The sequence below is a fragment of the Chrysochloris asiatica genome, unplaced genomic scaffold, assembly GCF_000296735.1.
Source record: "Chrysochloris asiatica unplaced genomic scaffold, ChrAsi1.0 scaffold00289, whole genome shotgun sequence".
In the NCBI taxonomy this organism is placed as follows: Eukaryota; Metazoa; Chordata; class Mammalia; order Afrosoricida; family Chrysochloridae; genus Chrysochloris; species Chrysochloris asiatica.
This window is the reverse complement of record NW_006408807.1, coordinates 1193421-1210716: the sequence shown is the minus strand read 5'-3', so window position 1 is coordinate 1210716 and position 17296 is coordinate 1193421. Positions and strand designations below refer to the sequence as shown.

Here is a 17296-nt window from a genome sequence, read left to right as displayed (position 1 = left end):
TAGACAGATCATAGTTCAGGTGTTGGGCAGGGCAATACACAAGAATGAGGAGGGGGGTGGAAGAACAAGGTAGATAGGGGAACACTGAGACAGGTTTGCATGTGCTGAATGAGACAGAAGTAAATAATGATATATGCTCAACCTTATAGCAACAGGCCTCTGTGATACAGGGATCGAGGCATAGTCTGAAGAGGGGAAATAATGTAAAGATGCTTGACTGACTTAAGAATATTGGTTTCCCTTGCCTACAATTGTAAAATAGAACCGTGAGTGGGAATGTCGGGAGACATGATCACAGAAAACTTGTAAGCCCGTCTTCAGCCTATAACTGACTGTAAGACCTAAAAGGGTTCTACACCTTGCCCAGTGAAATAGGCTTCTTGCAGAGCCTTTGCAGAGTATACGACCTTAGGTGGAATTCTGAGGCCCATACAGAACCTTCTGAGGTAGGGCATTCCCACTAGAAAGGGCAAGCAGACCAGCCTGAAACAGCTAGAGCAAACCAAGGTACATCTTCAAAGAAAGATCAGCAGGAAAAATCCAAAACATGCCAGTCTGACTGACTACTACAAGAACAAGCAAGTTGTCTGCTGGGGAGCCATCAAGGCAAGCAAACAAGTCCCTTCAGGACAAACTTCCCTCCAAGAGTGAAACTCAAAGGGAACACATGAGTAGGCATGCAAGCTTGCTGGCGACCATGTTGGTCTACTGGTGAGTAGAAGAGGGGGAAAGGCAGCAATGAAGAAATGGGCTGAGTTCAACCACATTCCAAAGATTCCCACTGACCTGGAGATGAGAGAGAGAGAAGAGGAAGGGCTGGTTGGTCCAAAGTATGGTGAGACCTGGGTCTCCTGAGCCCATGGACAAGGACATAGCCATAGTGGGCTAGAGCTGAGCGTGTGAAGCGTCCAGCTGATACGAAGTAAGGAGAGATGCACAAGAACACCCAAACTTCCAGAGAGTACCCATTTGACCTAGCTTCGATGGCTTGACAATCAGAACTCAACTAGCAGAAGATAACACAAAGTAACATTTTTGATAAAGAAAACGAATGTGAATTGCTACAATTTGATGAACTTGAGCTACCTCTGGTTGTAGTAGCTCAAAATATCAACTGAGAGGGAAGGAGTCTTCACATCAAGTATCAACCCTATCCCATCTGTATACAGGGTAGATAGAGATGGACAACTTAGGCATTGGTTACTAAAATGAGGGGGTAATACAGGCACAAAGTGACTGGCTTAAAAGTTTCAATTGCGAGTTTAGTTTAAGAGTGTGCAGGGGAAGATAGAGTCCCCACTGAATAGTCTTCATCTTGTCTAGGCGGGTCTGGTGAAAAGAAATGGGGATAAGATTCTTATGAATCAATAATGAGAAATTGTTATGACCAATTGTGACTGTCACAACTGTAAGGGTAGAAGTTTTGTAACAAAAATGGGGGGAGTAGTTAATCTTACAGTCCAGAAACAGAGGACCCTAGGGCCATCAAGAGAAAAGGGAACAGAGAAGCAGCGACACCAAAGATGGAGGCAGAGATGAGGACATGGTGAGAGGGAGTAGCTGATGTTACAATGTTACAATACCTTATGGTTCTTCCCTCTCCCCTCCCTCCAACTCTATTTTGTCTAAGCTACAAGGCACATAGTTTTAAAGGACAACATGGCTTTTGATAGGCCAGAGCTAAATCACCCCAGCAATGACAACTCCCTTCCTGCTGAACCTATGTAAATCCCCTCCCTTCACGTTGACTCTCTCTTCTCTTCTCTCTCTGCTCTTCTTCTTCTTCCTCTCTTCCCTACTGCCTCCTGCCTTCTCTCTCCAGCAGAGGTTAAAAGTCTCTAGATGGGCCATTTGGTGAGAGGTGTGGTTGATGAGCAGCGCCGGGGTTGTTTTTTCCCTTTCAGCTGAGGACTCTGGACTCATGGAAAGAAAAGGATTGGGTGATGGCAGATAGGAGGCAGGTTTGCAGAAAACGTGCCCTCTGGTTGTTTAAATTATTATATATTCCTGTGTATGCCCCCCCAACGCCGCAAAAAAAAAAAGAAAGAAACAAAGCAGGAGGAGACTAATCATTGCAATGAAACGATGGCGTAAAGCCAATGTTCTCCTATGTAAACTATCACTCAATTCACAATAAAAACTTAAAATACAAAAAGAGACATACAGAGCAGAATAGATAGGCAAACAGGATACTTCAATATGCTGTCTTTAAGAGACATAACAAAAAGATGGAGATTGCCTAAAAGAAGAATGGATATACAAACTTTGGTAAGTACACACAACGGGATACTACAAAATGTCGTAGAAGACTGATGAATCTGTGAAACACCTCCCAACATGATTGAACCTGGAGGACATTATGCTTAGTGAGATTAGTAAATCACAAAAGGACAAATATTGCATGAGACTAATGCTGTGGGTTAATTCGCCAGACTGCAAAACTGTTTGAACTGCAAGGTCGGCAGTTCAAGCTCATCAGTCGCTCCTCGGAAACCCTATACAGGGTCACTATAGGTTGGAACCGACTTGATGGCATTTAACAACAGCAACAACAATGTTGTAAAAAGGTGTTTTGTTTTTTTTTAATTTATTTTAAAAAGATTTTCTTGATAGCAGAAACAACCTATGATAGTTACAGGGGTGGGAGAGGAAAAATTATTCACGAGCTAGAGGGTAAAAACACGTTAACATAGGTGATGGTGGTGGTTGGTGGTTATGTGCCATGGAGTCAGTTCCAACTCATACTGACCCTGTACAGGGTTTCCGAGGCTGTAAATCTTGACAGGAGCAGAAAGCCTCATCTTTCTCCCGTGGAACAGCTGGTAGTTTCGAACTGCTGACCTTGAGGTTCACAGCCCGATTTGTAACCACTATGCTACCAGAGCTCCTTTTCAGCTCACTAGTGCCTAGAATATTGGTGTTTATGTGTTCCATTGAATTTTTGACAACTTTCAATCTTCCTATAGTCATACTTCGTACATTCCATGTTCTGATTATTAAGGGATGCGTACAGCTATTTCTCTTCATTTTGTACCCCACCCCATCAGCAAGTGAAGGTCCCAAAGGCTTTACTCCATTCACATCATCACGGTCAACTCTACTTTGAGTTGGCAGCTCTTCCCCAGTCGTATTCTGAGTGCCTTCCAACCTGAAGGGCTCATCTTCTGGCACTATATATGATAATATTCTGGTGCTATTAATCATGTTTCAATATTCAAAATTCTGGTGCTAACAGTGGTGGTGGTAGTGGTGTGCTGTGGAGTTGGTTCCCACATATAGCAACCATGCACAGAAGGTTTCTGAGGCTGTCAATCTTTATAGGAGCAGAAAGCCTCATCTTCCTCTTGCAGAATGGCTGGTAGTTTGGAACTGCTGACATTAAGGTTATCAGTCCAACTCGTAACCATTACACTACCAGCGCTTCTTGGTGCTAACAGTGTTCCACTGTTACTCATAAGGTTTTCAGTGAGTAAATATTCGATGCAGTCCGTCTCTCCTTCTGCCTTGTCTGTCTTTGTCTGGAAGCTCAGGTGAAATCTATCCACCATGGGGGACCCTGCTGTTATTTAAAATACCCGTGGCATTGTTTCCAGTATCATAGCAAGACACAAGCTACTACAGTATTACAAACTGACAGACAAAATATTAGCCAATATTAAAACAATTTTTTAATCTATGAGATTACCTGCTATAATTTTGGCCACTTTGTTGAGTTTGAAATTATTTCAAAAGAAGATAAAAAAAAGTTACAAATGAAGGACAATAGTGATTCAGAGGGGGAAAAGAAAACCTTTACTCACAAAGTTCACTAAAAATCATTCAATCTCAAAATGGAAATGGCAGAAAAATAGTTGTTGACAATCTCCGCTTTTACAGGTTTAAAAAATGTTTGTGGCTTACACTTTATTGTTGTGGTTTGGTACCAGCCATTCCAGTGCAAATGCCTAAAAGTGTCTTCAAGTCAGCTTTATCTGTTGTTGCTGCTGCCATTATGAGCCATTCTACTAGTCATTCGGGTCTAAATCCCCAGGCAGGGCTCTGCTGTAGCAGCCTTCCACCTTTTCCTTACCAGTCTCCACTGCTTGATTGTTATGTCTACAAAACATCACTTGTGCCTTTTACTCTTCAATTCTTTCCCAGTACCACCATCAAAGTCCAGGACCAGTTCTGATCACCGTCACCACCATTAATTCCTCCAAATCCCTCTCAATGCCAGCCTTCCTCCCTGTAAACACCCTGCTACCCGAGAAATCTAAAAGAAGCACTCGCCCAACAGTTTGCTCAAAACCCTGCCTGGACCTCTGTTCCTTTCTAAGGCTCTGCTTTCCCACATGCGACTCCAGTCTAAGGAAAGGTCTCTTCACTGCCCAAGACCACACGGCATGGCTGTGTTCAGATTCTTGTCTAATCCAGAATGCCCTCTCTCCTCTTGGCCTTTTTAAAAAAAATATCAGGTTACAGTAAGCGTTATCTCATAAGCCTTCCTGGAATATTCCAGTCCTCCCTGGAATCCTATTTTCTAAGTGTTTACACTACTTTAGAAGATGCATTACGCCAATTTACACTAAGCTATATGATGCCCAGAACTGATTTACTTTTGATTCCTAGTCTCTGACAGCTCCAGGAACAATCAAAACCAAACTATTTAAATCTAGTTTGTAAGAAGTTTTATTCTAAATGAGTATTTCCCACAATTAAAAAAACAAACCAACCAAGAAACTCAAGAACTTGCCCAGTTCCCTTATATCCTGAATGACTTTGCTACAAAGTGACTAAATAGGAACATTTTAAATATTAAAATGCCAAAGGGTTACCTGTACTGGGGAAGCATTGGAATATCCTCCCATCGTGATGGGGACAGAGAACTGCTCCATAAAAACCGGCAACGTCCCTAACTTTCCCGGGAAGACAAAGTCGCAGAGTGACCAGAGCTCTCGGAGGTTATTCTGCATCGGTGAGCCAGACAGGATGATGCGATGAGGGGTGCGGAACTACATGATGAAGGAAAAAACCTGAGTAATAAATTCACTTTTTAGCAAAGAATTGTCACCCTACCCAAACACTTCCATCATGGCTGCAGATCATAACCTGCACATCAGTACTCTCCAATTATATATGAAAAAAAAAAAGGAAAATGTTTTTTAAATGTTCAAACAGAATAAAGGATTGGTATTAGATTTGGTGATATTCAAAAAGTCATCCTTACAAGAGACATTAAGTAATTTAAGTAATGTGAAAACAAAACACAAAACATGAGGAAGGGCCATAATAGTTTACTATATTACAGCAAAAATGTATCTTTTCAATTTTCATACAAAAGGCACAAGATTCAATAAACGTGTTTTATGAATCTTACTAAGAAGTTTCTTTTGATTTAAATACTGTTATCCCCCTGTACACGGAGAGCACAGACCTGTTTGCAAGCGAGGGTAATGGCAGCATTGGGATTTCGTATTTTGTGTCCTTCATCCAGGATCATATAATGCCAGTCATGCTTGCTAATGTCATCTTGCATCAGTCGAATGTAGGAATAAGAAGTGATCAAAACTCCATTATAATGAACAATATCTCTAATTAGTTTCTCCTAAAGCCACAATAAAAGGGGAAAGTCAATTTTAAATGAGTAGTTAAATTAAATGAGCACCACTCCTAAAATGACTTCAAGCACATTCTAAAGCATTTTGTAAATATGTACAAATACGAACATAACGCATACAATTCTAATTACATACTACTGAAGTTTACATTTAGTTAACATGCAAAGTAGTTAACATTGACTAATATATCCAGTAAGGCGCTCTGGTAGTGTAATGGTTACGAGTTGGGCTGTTAACCTCAAAGTCAGCAGTTTGCAACTGTTGAAGCTGTTCTGCGGGAGAAAGATGAGGCTTTCTGTTCCCATAAATCTCAGAAACCCTATACAGGGTCACTATGAGTCAGAACTGACTCCACAGCAAATAACCACCTCCACCACCAAAACTAATATATCCACTAATATAGATATATATCAACTATATCCACTAATATAGTTGCTGTTGTTAGGTGCTACTCAGTCAGTTCCAACTCACAGCGACCATCTGTACAAGAGAAGGAAACACCGCCCAGGCCTGGGCAATCGTACTAATGATTGAGTCCGCTGCTGTAGCCACTGTATCATTCCACCTCAGTGGTGTTTGTCCTTTGCTTTGCGAACCCTCTATTTATCATGCATGATGTCTTTCTACAAGGATTTGTCCCTCCTAATAACATGTTCAAAGTATAAGAGATCATGTCTCACCATCCTCACATCTAAGGCAACACAGATTTGTCCATTCTTCTCACAGTCCATGGCACATCTGATTATTTCTCACCAACACCTTAATTGAAAGGAATCAAATCTCCTCCAGATTCCTTAGTCACTAACTTTCAATGCTTATAAGGCTATTGTAAATATCATGGCTTGGGTCAGGTGTACCCTAGTCCTGAAATTGACTTCTTTGGTCTTTAACACATTAAAGAGATCTTTTGAATCAAATATGCCCAATGAATTGTTTATTAATTACTGTTTCCATGGGAGTCCTGGTGTGGCACTATAAGATAAGCATTGGACTTCTAACCCCCAGGTCGGCAATTCAAACCCACCAGCTATACCTTGGAAACCCTACACAGGGTCACTGTGAGTCAGAACCGACTGGACAGCATTCAGCAAGAAGCTTCCATGGGTGTTCATTGTGAATCCAAGAAAAAGGAAACCCTTAATAACTTCAACCTTTTCTGTTTATCATGATGTTGCTTAATGACCTTATTTGTATGAACTGTTTTCTTTACACTGAAGTATAATCTATACTGAAGGCTGTAGTCTTTGATCTTCATCAGTAAGTATTGTACCGCTCTTCACTTTCAGCAAGCAAGAGTTTGTTATCTGCATGCCACAAGTTGTTAACCAGCTTTCCTCCAAATACTGATGCCATGAATTATTTACTCAGCATAGAGACTGAATTAGCATGGTAAAAGAATACAACCCTGGCGCACACCTTTCCTAATTTACAGCCATGCAGTGTCTCCTTGTTCTGTTCAAACGAATGCCTCTTGGTCTATGTTCAGGTTCCACACGAGCAAATTAAGTATTCTGGGACCCCTATTCTTCAAAATGATATCCATAGTTTTTTATGATCCATATGGCTCAATGCTTTTGCATAGCCAATGAAACATAATTAAACATCTTTCCTGTTTTCTGTTTTAGCAATGATATTCCTCTTTCCACAATGATAATTCAGTGTTTATTGTTGTTAAGTGTCATACCAACCCTATGTAGGGTTTCCAAGGCCTTAAATCTTAGAGGGTGCAGAAAGCCTCATCTTTCTCCCATGGAATAGCTGATGGGTTCGAACTGCCGACCTGGTGGTTTCCAGTCTGATGCCCCAAGTCAAAGAAGCTGCTAGATTCTACTGGTTGGCTGAACATTGAGCCATGCAAGAGAGTTCAGTTCCAGACCTGAAGCGTGACCGAGGGTTATAGTCATAGGGCTCTGCTAGTCTTTCAAAAAATTTTGTTTTGTCAACATTTTATCACAATATATAAAGTTGTTTCCAGGTGTCTTCAATTTTCATCATTCTTCTTTCATCTAGACAGGGAGAGACCAATAGTTGCAACTTACATGAGCTTTTAAGATCCCAATCACTACTCACCAAAATCAGGATGTAGAATAGTCTTTGTAGATTACACTATGCCAATTGGCCACTATCACCAGACACCATGAATCCCCAAGCACAGCAAAACACCCTTTATGATGTTTGGTAATGTCTACAAAGTTTTCACAACTTTGTGCCCTATAAGCTCCATCACGTTCATGGATATATTTGCAGTCAAAGCAAATACCTATACACAAATCTCTTTTGTCAAACCTGTATATATAGTTGTGAGTACACTCGCACTCTCTCTCACACACCTGTTTAGCCTGAGAGGCTATTGATACAGCCACCAGTAGATCATCATTATTGCAGGACTCTTGGTGTAAACAGTATGAACTTCTGTTGCTTGTCATTTTCAAATTACCTTCAACAAAATTTTATTTGGAGATAATATTAATGATATTGTTTGATAGCATCCACATTCTGTTGGACCATCTTTCACTGGAATGGACACAAACATGTATCCTCTATAGGCGGCTGACCAAATTTCTTGGCATACACGAGTGAGTGCCTGCAGTGCTGCAAGTTTGCGGAAACATTTTAATTAGTATTCCATCAGTTTCTGGAGTCTTCTTTTTCATCAACGCCTTCGGTGAGGATGGGACTTCCATTCTTCAGTACCATTGGGTTCTTCTGTTGTTGTGTGTTTTTTTCATTAGCATTGTCCAAATGACTAATTTTGTGTGCTATTCTTTTTTATTAAACTTTTTATTATGAATTGAGTAAAGGTTGGCAGAGCAGATCATCAGTTTTATATTCAACAAATCATACACTTTGTTTCATTTCAATGATTGCAATACACTCCATATAACAACAATTAACCCAGTTCCTTCCTGTGGCTTCTATTTCCATTCCACTCCTCTGCCCATCCCTTCTCAACTTTTCCCTTAGGTAAATGTTGCCCTTTGTATCTTGAATGACTGACCATGGTGAACATACTAGTGAAGCGTTGTGGAAGCCACCCCTGTATACCGATCTACTGCTTTGATGAAAACAAGAGACACAAGATGAGTTCTATTCCAGACCTGAAGGGTGGTAGAGGGCATAGCCTCAGGTTCCACTGGTCTCTGACCTGGTCTTTTAAAAAATAATTGTGATAGACATTTGTGGAGGAGAGAAAAGAATAGCCAGAGATATCACCATAGAAAGCTTGTAAGTCCTTTTTCTGCCTACAACTGACTGAATACCTAAAAGGGGCTACAAAGTGCTCAGTGAAGAAGGCTGCCTGCGGAGCCTCTGCACTGCATAAGACCATAGGTGGAATCCTGAACCCCATCCAGAATCTTCTGAGGTGGGAAATCTCCACTTGAAAGGACAAGCAGACCAGCCTGGAACAGCTAGAAGACCAGAAGATACTTCTTGAAAGAAAGGCTGACAGGAAAAGTAATAAACAATAAGGGCAATCCGACTGATTACTACAAGAACAAACAAGTTGCTCACCGGGAGATATAAATGCATGTGCTCAGGTCCCCTCAGGACAAACCCCCTTCCAAGACTAAGACTCAAGGGGAATACACAAGCAGAAATGCACTCTGACTGGTGACCACATTGTTCACGGATAAGGGGAATTGAGGAAAAAACAGCATTGAAGCTGTGAGCTAAGTTCGACCATGTTCAATAGACTCCTGTGAACCCGGGTGGCGACCTGGTTGGCCAGCAGTGTGGCAAGACCTCGGGACTCTTGGGCCCAGAGTCAGTGACATAGCCAGAGAGAACTAGAGTGGAGAGTGAATCGTCCAGCTGATAAGCGAAGGGATATGTACAAGAACACCCACACTTGCAGATAAACCCACCTGACCTGGCTTCAATTACTAGATGATCAGAACTCAACCGAAAGAAAAAGAAAAAAAGAGTAATCTGATACAATTTGATGAACTTGACCCACATCTATGGATGAAATAGCTCAAAAGAGGGAACAAATCTTTATAGTGAGGATCACTCCCACCCCCTCAACACAGGGTTGACAGGGATGGGCAACTTGGACATTGGCTACCCAAAACTGGGGGACTACAAAGGCAAGAAGTGACTGGCTTACAAACTTTTCAAGAGGGAGCGTAGATCCAGAGGATGTGGAGGAAGGTAGAATCTGTACTGAGTGGTATCCAATCTGTCTGGGCAGGGCTGATGAGAAGAGATGGGGATAGGACAATAGTGAATAATTGCTATCAGGACTGACTGTGAGGGTTGAAAATGTAAAGGTAGACGTTTTGTAGCAAAAGAAGGGGAGTGGCTGACTTTGGGACCAACAAGGGAGAAGAATGGAGTGCAGGGCCCTACCCAGAGATGGAGGCAGAGACGATGACATGGAGAGATGGAACGACTGGGAACTCTAGACCCAGAGAAGGAGAGGGGCTGTGTGCTGACAACCGAGGGGCAGGCTTGCGGCTTGGTTGTTTGATGATGCACGGAGGGGACTGTAATCAGGGCAATGAAATAATATATGATACGATTAATGTAAAGCTAATGTTCTGCCATACAAACTATCACATAACTCACAATAAAACATTAAAAAAAAAAATAATTGTGAGTTTGTTTTTTCCTCACTCTACCCAGGTACTTTTAAAGTAATCCCTCCCTTTCAGAGCAGTTGGTAATGGTAGCTGGGACCCATCTAGTTCTTCTGGTCTCAGAGTTGTGGTGACTGATGTTCAAATGTTCCACTGGACTAGCTGATTACAAGCATTAATTTTCATCACTCTTCTTTCTTCTACACATAGAGAGACCAACAGTTGCTAATTGTTTATAAGTTTTTAAGATCCCAGATGCTACTCACCATAGTAGGATGTGGAACAATGTCTTTGTGGACTATGTTATGCCACTTGACCATGGTATCCCAAAACAATGGTCCTAAGCCCCCATGGCCAGGAAATTCATTGCCTAAAGAAATCTGATAATATCTAAGAAGTCTTCATCATTTTGCCTTTGGCATGCTCCACCACATTCATAGCTGTGTCTGCATCAAAGGTAAATACCCACGTACAAATACCATTTCAAACATATATTTGTGGGTATACTCCCACTCTTCCTCCCAGTCGTCCAGCCTGTGTCTCTGTCCATGTATCTACAGTAGAACACTGTTGTTCCAAGGTTGTGTATATTATCACTATTCACCTCCATCCCCTTTAGCCCTTGCATACTTCCTGTGTCTTCATCTGTCATCATTTTTTGCCAACCTCTTCTTGTATATTGCCCTCCCTGTCATCCAACCTAACAAGTGTCTACCCTCTAGCCTGTAAATTATTCTCCCTTCCCTCCCACCCCTGGTAATGATCAAAGAACATTTCTATTAGCATGAAATCTTTTCTTGAATTTTTACAACAGTGGTGTCATACAATATTTCTTCATTTGTGATTGATTTATTTCACTAAGCATAATGTCCTCCAGGTTCATTCATGTTATAAGGTATTTTGCAGGTTCATCGTCATTCTTTAGCGTTGCATAGTGTTTCCTTGTATGCATGTACTAAAGTTTTGTTTTTTTTTATTCTTTCATCGTATTTATTCAGTCTGTATGCTGTTGTAGTTGTGGTTAGGTGCCATCAAGTTGGTACAGACTCATAACAGCGCTGTGCACAAAAAAACAAAATACAGCCCAGACCTACACCATCTTCACAATTGTTGCTGCATTTGAGCCCACTGCTGACGCCATGGTGTCAATCAATCTCATGGGCGTCTTCCTCTACTTTTATGACTCTCCAATTTACCAAACATGGTATCATTCTCCAGAGACTGGACCCTCCAGATAGTATGTGTGAAGTATGAGAGACGAAGTCTGCCATCCTGGCTTGCAAGGTGCATTCTGTGTGTACTTTTTCCAACACAGATTGTTTTGTTCTTTTTGCAGATCATGGTACTTTTAATATTCTCCACCAACACAATAACTCAAGTACATAACTTTTCTATGGTCTTCTTTATTCACTCTCCAACTTTTACATGCATATGAGGTTATTGAAAATATCATGGCTTGAGTCAGGTACACCTTAGTCCTCAAACTCTTATCTTTGCTCTTGAACATTTTAAAGCGGTCTTGTGCATCAGATTTGCCTAATGCAATGTGTTGTTTGATTTCCTGACTACTACTTCCATGAGTGTTGATGGCTGATCTAAGAAAAATGAAGCTTTAAAATTTAATCTTTTCTCCATTTGTATGGATGTTGTTTATTAGACCAGCATTGAGGATTTTTGTTTTCTTTACATTGAGGTGCAAACCATACTGTACTGAGTTCTGTGGTCTTTTAAGTCCTGTTCAGCAAAGTTGTGTCATCTGCATATGGCAGGTAGTTAATGAGTCTTCCTCCAATCCTAATGTCACGTGCTTCTAAATATAATCCAGTTTCTTGGATAATTTGCTCAGCATACAGATTGAATAAATATGGTGAAAGAATACAGCCCTGGTGCATACCTTTTCTAATTTTAAACCATTCAGTGTTCCCTTGTTCAAACAACTAGTCTTGTGTAGTCAATAAAGCACAGGTAAACACGTTTCTGGTGTACTCTGCTTTTTTAGCCAAGCTCCATCTGACTTCAGCAATATCCTTCATTTCACATTTGCTTCTGAATCTAGCTTGAACCTATGGACGTTCTCTGTCAATGCATGGTTGCATAAATTTGAATAATAGTGCTATTAACCTGTCTTCCCTGTGGTGGTGATGGTGGTGTGCCCTGGAGTCAGTTCTGACTCAGCCACTCTGAATATGGTTTTGAAGCTGTAAATCTTGATGGAAGCAGAAAGTCCCACCTTTCAGCCAAGGAATGGCTGGTAGTTTCAAACTGCTGACCTTGAGATTAACAGTATGACTCATAACCACTATGTTACCAGAGCTCCTTGGTCTTCCTTATAGGCACATAGTTATTTTCCCAACACAGATAGCATTGTATAAAGTTTCTTTTTAAATCCAATCTTCCACTGATGGGCATTTAGAATTGCAATCATCTTTTTGCTATTATAATGAACATTGCCGTGCATGAATTTACTCATGTCATGGTTTGTAGATATATACCTACTAGAGGAATTACTGGGTCATACAGTATTTCTATTTTTAACGTTATGAAGCAACTTAACTGTTCTCCACAGAGATTACTCCATTTTACAGTCCCACCAGTAATACAGGAGGAGTCTCAGTCTCTACACACCATTACCAGCATTTGTTGTTTTCTGTTTTTTTGAACTTTATTATTAATGCTGGGATAAAATGTCATCTCTATTTTGTTCAGATATGCATCTGTATGATGGCAAATGAAGCCATGGGAGTGGAGCTGTAGGACAAGCACTGGATTGGTAATCACAGATGGATAGTTCAAACCCACCAGTCACTTCTAGGAAACCTTAATCAGGGTAACTATGCATCACAATCAACTTCACAACTTAAGAACAATGGTAAATGGTTGTGAACATTTTCTCACATATTTGTTGCCAGCCTGAATGTTTTCTTCTGTGAAAAGTCTGCTCACGTTCTTTGTTCATTTTTTAATTGGGTTGCTAATCTGTTTATTGTAAAAGTGTTATAGATTTCTATAAATTTTTGAAGTTAGTCCCTCGTTTGATATTTCACTGCAAAAAACTGTTCTCTCAGTCTGCGGACTCTCTTTGTACTCTTGGCAAAATTTGATGCATACAAGTGTCAAATTTTTACAGGCTGCGGTTATCCATTTTGTTTCCTACTATCTGTGTGTGTTTAGCTAGATTTGATGGTGTATTCTGCCATGTATTAAGAGCCCTTAGGTATGTTACTACTTTTTCAAGGGCCAGGGTTTGAGCCCTCCAGCCACTTCACAGAAGAGAGATGAGGCTGCTGTTGGTTCTCAATCCACAGGACTTCCTTTAGTAATTTTTATAAAATTAGTCTGGTTATTACAAATGCCTTCATTTCTGGTTACCTGGAAATGTTCTGATTTCACTGTCATATATGCAGACAGTTTTGCTGGGTATATGATTCTTGGTTGGCAGGGGTTTTTTGCTTTTTGCTTTTTCTCTTTCAAAGTTTTTGTATATGTCTTCCCATTGCTTTCCTGTCTACATGGCTTTTGCTGAGAACTCAGAGCTTTATAGTTTTCTTTTGTTGATAACTTTGTTTATCCTGAACTGCTCTCAAGAGTCTTTCCTTCCTTGTCTTTAATTTTAGAGAATTTGATTATGGTATCTTTTGGTTATGCTCTTTTGGGGCCTATCCTGCTTAGGGTTCATTAAGGCTGACTGCTTATCTTCTCACCTTTCATAATGTTAAGGAAATTTTCTTCCAACAGCTCTTAGACTATGTTTTCTGAGCTTTTCTTTGTCTCTTCCTGTTTTGGAATTCAGTAACATCCATTATGTTACCTCCAGAAATGGTTTAAGGTAGACCCATTATTTCTGGTACAGTGACAGTGTATTCTTCTATCTTCTTTTGATGCTTCCTACATCTTTCAGTATTTTGCCAAATAATTCTTTGAATTCACAGAATACTGAAATTAAGGCTTGAATTTTTTCAATTATTTTAGCTTGAAAAATGGGAAACATTTCCTTCCCTTTTAGTTTTCTAATTCTAGGCCTTTTCAAATTTCATCATAATCCTTCACCTCGTCTTCTTTAGCTATCTTTTGAAATCTTCTGATCAGATTATTTATTTCATCATTTCCCCCATTGTCTTAGCTTCTTTATTCAAAAGCAAGTTTTAAAGTTTCCTATGACACCCCCTCCTTCCAAGACTAAGACTCAATGGAAATGCACACTCTGATTGGTGACCACACACATCACCGATGGGGGGATGTGGGGTAAAAGCAGCAATGAAGCGGCAAGCTAAGCCCTACAATGTTCAGTGGACTTCTGTGGATCCAGTTGGGAACCTGGTTGGCAAGCAATGTGAAGAGACCTGGGGACTCTTGGGCCGAGTCTGTGTGGTGTGCACGGAGGACTCAAGAGGAGAGTGGAGCTACCGGCTGATGGGAAGAGAGGGCATATGCACAGGAGCGCCCACACTTGCAGATGATACCCACGTGACCTGGACCGGATGACTAGATGATCGGAGCTCAACCAGGAGAGGAAAGAAGAGGGGGAAAAAAAGAGTGAGCTGATACAGTCTGATGAACTTGACCTATACCTATGGAGCAGCAACTCAAAAGAAGGAACAAATCCTTAAAGCAAGAAACATTCACATCCACACAGAGTTAGGACGGAGATGGGCAACTTGGACATTGGATACTCAAATGGAGAGGGGGGGACTACAAAGGCAAGAAGTGACTGGCTTACAAGCTTTCAAGAGGGAACCTAGTGCTAGGGAGCATGGCGGAAGGCAGAATCTCCAGTAGGTACTATTCAATCTGTCTGGGCGGAGCTGATAAAAGGAAATACAGGTGGGTAACTCGTGATACTGTAGTAAATAATGCTTATCAGGACGGATTATGAGGATTGGAAATGCAAAGGTAGACATTTTGTAATAAGGAAGGGAGTGATTAATTCTCCAGGATAGGAGTGGAGGCCTCTGGGACCATCAACGGAGAAGAGCTGAGAGCGGGACCCTACCCAGAGAAACAGAGATGCCTGAGATAGAGACAGAGACGATGACGTGGAGTGGTGGAGCGGCTGGAGACTTTGGACCCAGAGAGGAAAAGGGACTGTGGGCCGCAAACTGGGGGGAGGGGGGGAGGGCGAAGTGTAGGGGGGTGGGTTTCTGGGATATACCCTTTGGGTGGTTGATGATGCATGGAGGGGATTGGAACCATGGCAGTGAGATGATATATGATAGAATGAATGTAAAACTAAAGTTCTCCCATGTAAACTATCATATAATTCACAATAAAACATCAAAAAAAACCCACAAAAAACAAAACAAAAAAAACCCCACATCAATTCTTCTACGGTCTTCCTTATTTATCGTCCAGCTTTCCCATGCATATGAGGTTATTGAAAATACCATGGCTTACATCAGACCCACCTCAATCCTCAAACTGACATCTTTGCTCTTCAACACTTTCAAGAAGTCTTGTGCAGCAGATCTGCCCAATGCAATACGTCATTTGATTTCTTGACTACTGCTTTCACGAGTGTTGATGATTAGTCCAAGCAAAATGAAATCTTTAGCAACTTCAATCTTTTCTCCATTTATCTTGAGGTTATTTATTGGTCCAGTGTTGAGGACTTTTGTTTTCTTTACATTGGGGTACCCATACCAAATATCTGATCTTCATCAATAAGTATTTTAAGGTCTTCTTGGCTTTCAGCAAGCAAGGTTATATCATCTGCATATCAGGTTGTTAACAAGCCTTCCTTCAATCCTGATGCCACGTTCTTCTTGATATAATCCAGCTTCTCTGATTATTTGTTCAGCATACAGATTGAATAAGTATGGTGAAAGAATACAAACCTGGCACACACCTTCCTTAATTTTAAACCATTTGGTGTTCCCTTGTTCTGTTTGAACAACTGCCTCTTGGTCTATGTACAGGTTCCTCATGAGCACAATGGAAGTATTCCAGAATACTTTGCAATATTGTCCGTAGCTTGTCATGATCCACACAATCAAAAGTCTTTGATTTGTATTCAATAAAGTACAAATAAACATCTTTCTGATATTCTCTGCTTTCAACCAAGATCCATCTGACATCAGCAATGATATCCCCCGTTCCACCTTTGAAACAGGCTTGAATCTCTGGAAGTTTTCTGCTAATGTATGGTTGCAGCCATTTCTACATTACCTTAAGTAAAACTTTACTTGCATGGGATATCAATGATATTGTCCGATGATTTCCACATTCCGCTAGGTCACCTCTCTTTGGAATGGGCACAGATACGAATCTCTTCCAGTCAATTGGCCAGGTAGTAGTCTTCCAAATTTTTTGGCACAGATGAGTGTGTGCCTCCAGCACCTCACCACTTTATTGAAAGATTTCAATTTGTATGCCATCAATTCCTGGTGCCTTGTTCCTTAACGACTTCAATGCACCTTGAACTACTGATCATATGCTACCCCTTGAAATGGTTGAACATACACAATTTCTTTTTTGGTACAGTGACTCTGTGTATTCCTTCCATTGCTTTCTGATACTTTCTTTATTGTTCAGTATTTTGCCCACAGAATCCTTCAATACAAGCAAGTTGAAGTTTGATTTTTTTCCCTCAGTTCCCTCAGCTTTAGAAGAGGACTTCTGGTTTGGGTTACAGCAGCGAAAACCAGGTAGGGTACACTCCGGTGAGAATGAAGGGGGATCTCACGAAGGAAGTGCTCATAGAACAACTCCAGAGCTCCGGATCTACTATAAAATCCAGGACATCAGTGTCCCACACTCACAAGTGGAAAAAATCATGACATTAAGGAAAATACGGCAAGTTAGGAATCTGGAGACGGGACTTCCTCGGAGACTACCCCGCCCTGGCAGAGTTTAGAGGGTGGGGCTAAATCCAGTCCTGCTCAGAAAACCACGCTAAAAGCAGTGCAGAGGTATCTGCAAAAAACAAACAACAAACAAACAAAACAAAAAAAGAGAGAGATGGGAGACTACACATTTCTCCCTCCCTCACTGCTCAGCCTGGCATCAGGCAGGGCAGTTTTCCCATAGTACAGAGAGAGGGAGCTTGGCAGTGACTTATGACGTCACCCGCGGAGTTAGAGACCCAAAAGTTTACTCAGTGGTGCACCATGGAGTGGGTTCCGA

General features: G+C 41.0%; 1 protein-coding gene across 1 annotated transcript in view; it reads right to left on the bottom strand.

The window, feature by feature from the left end:
• ERCC6 (excision repair cross-complementing rodent repair deficiency, complementation group 6) overlaps nucleotides 1-17296 on the bottom strand; it is a 127845-nt gene that overhangs the window by 27440 nt on the left and 83109 nt on the right. Inside the window, exons 8-9 of the mRNA XM_006874605.1 lie at nucleotides 5414-5584; nucleotides 4815-4991 (exon numbers count right to left, since the gene is read on the bottom strand). Coding sequence (XP_006874667.1) covers nucleotides 4815-4991; nucleotides 5414-5584 — 348 coding nt within the window. The remainder of the gene's footprint in view (nucleotides 1-4814; nucleotides 4992-5413; nucleotides 5585-17296) is intronic.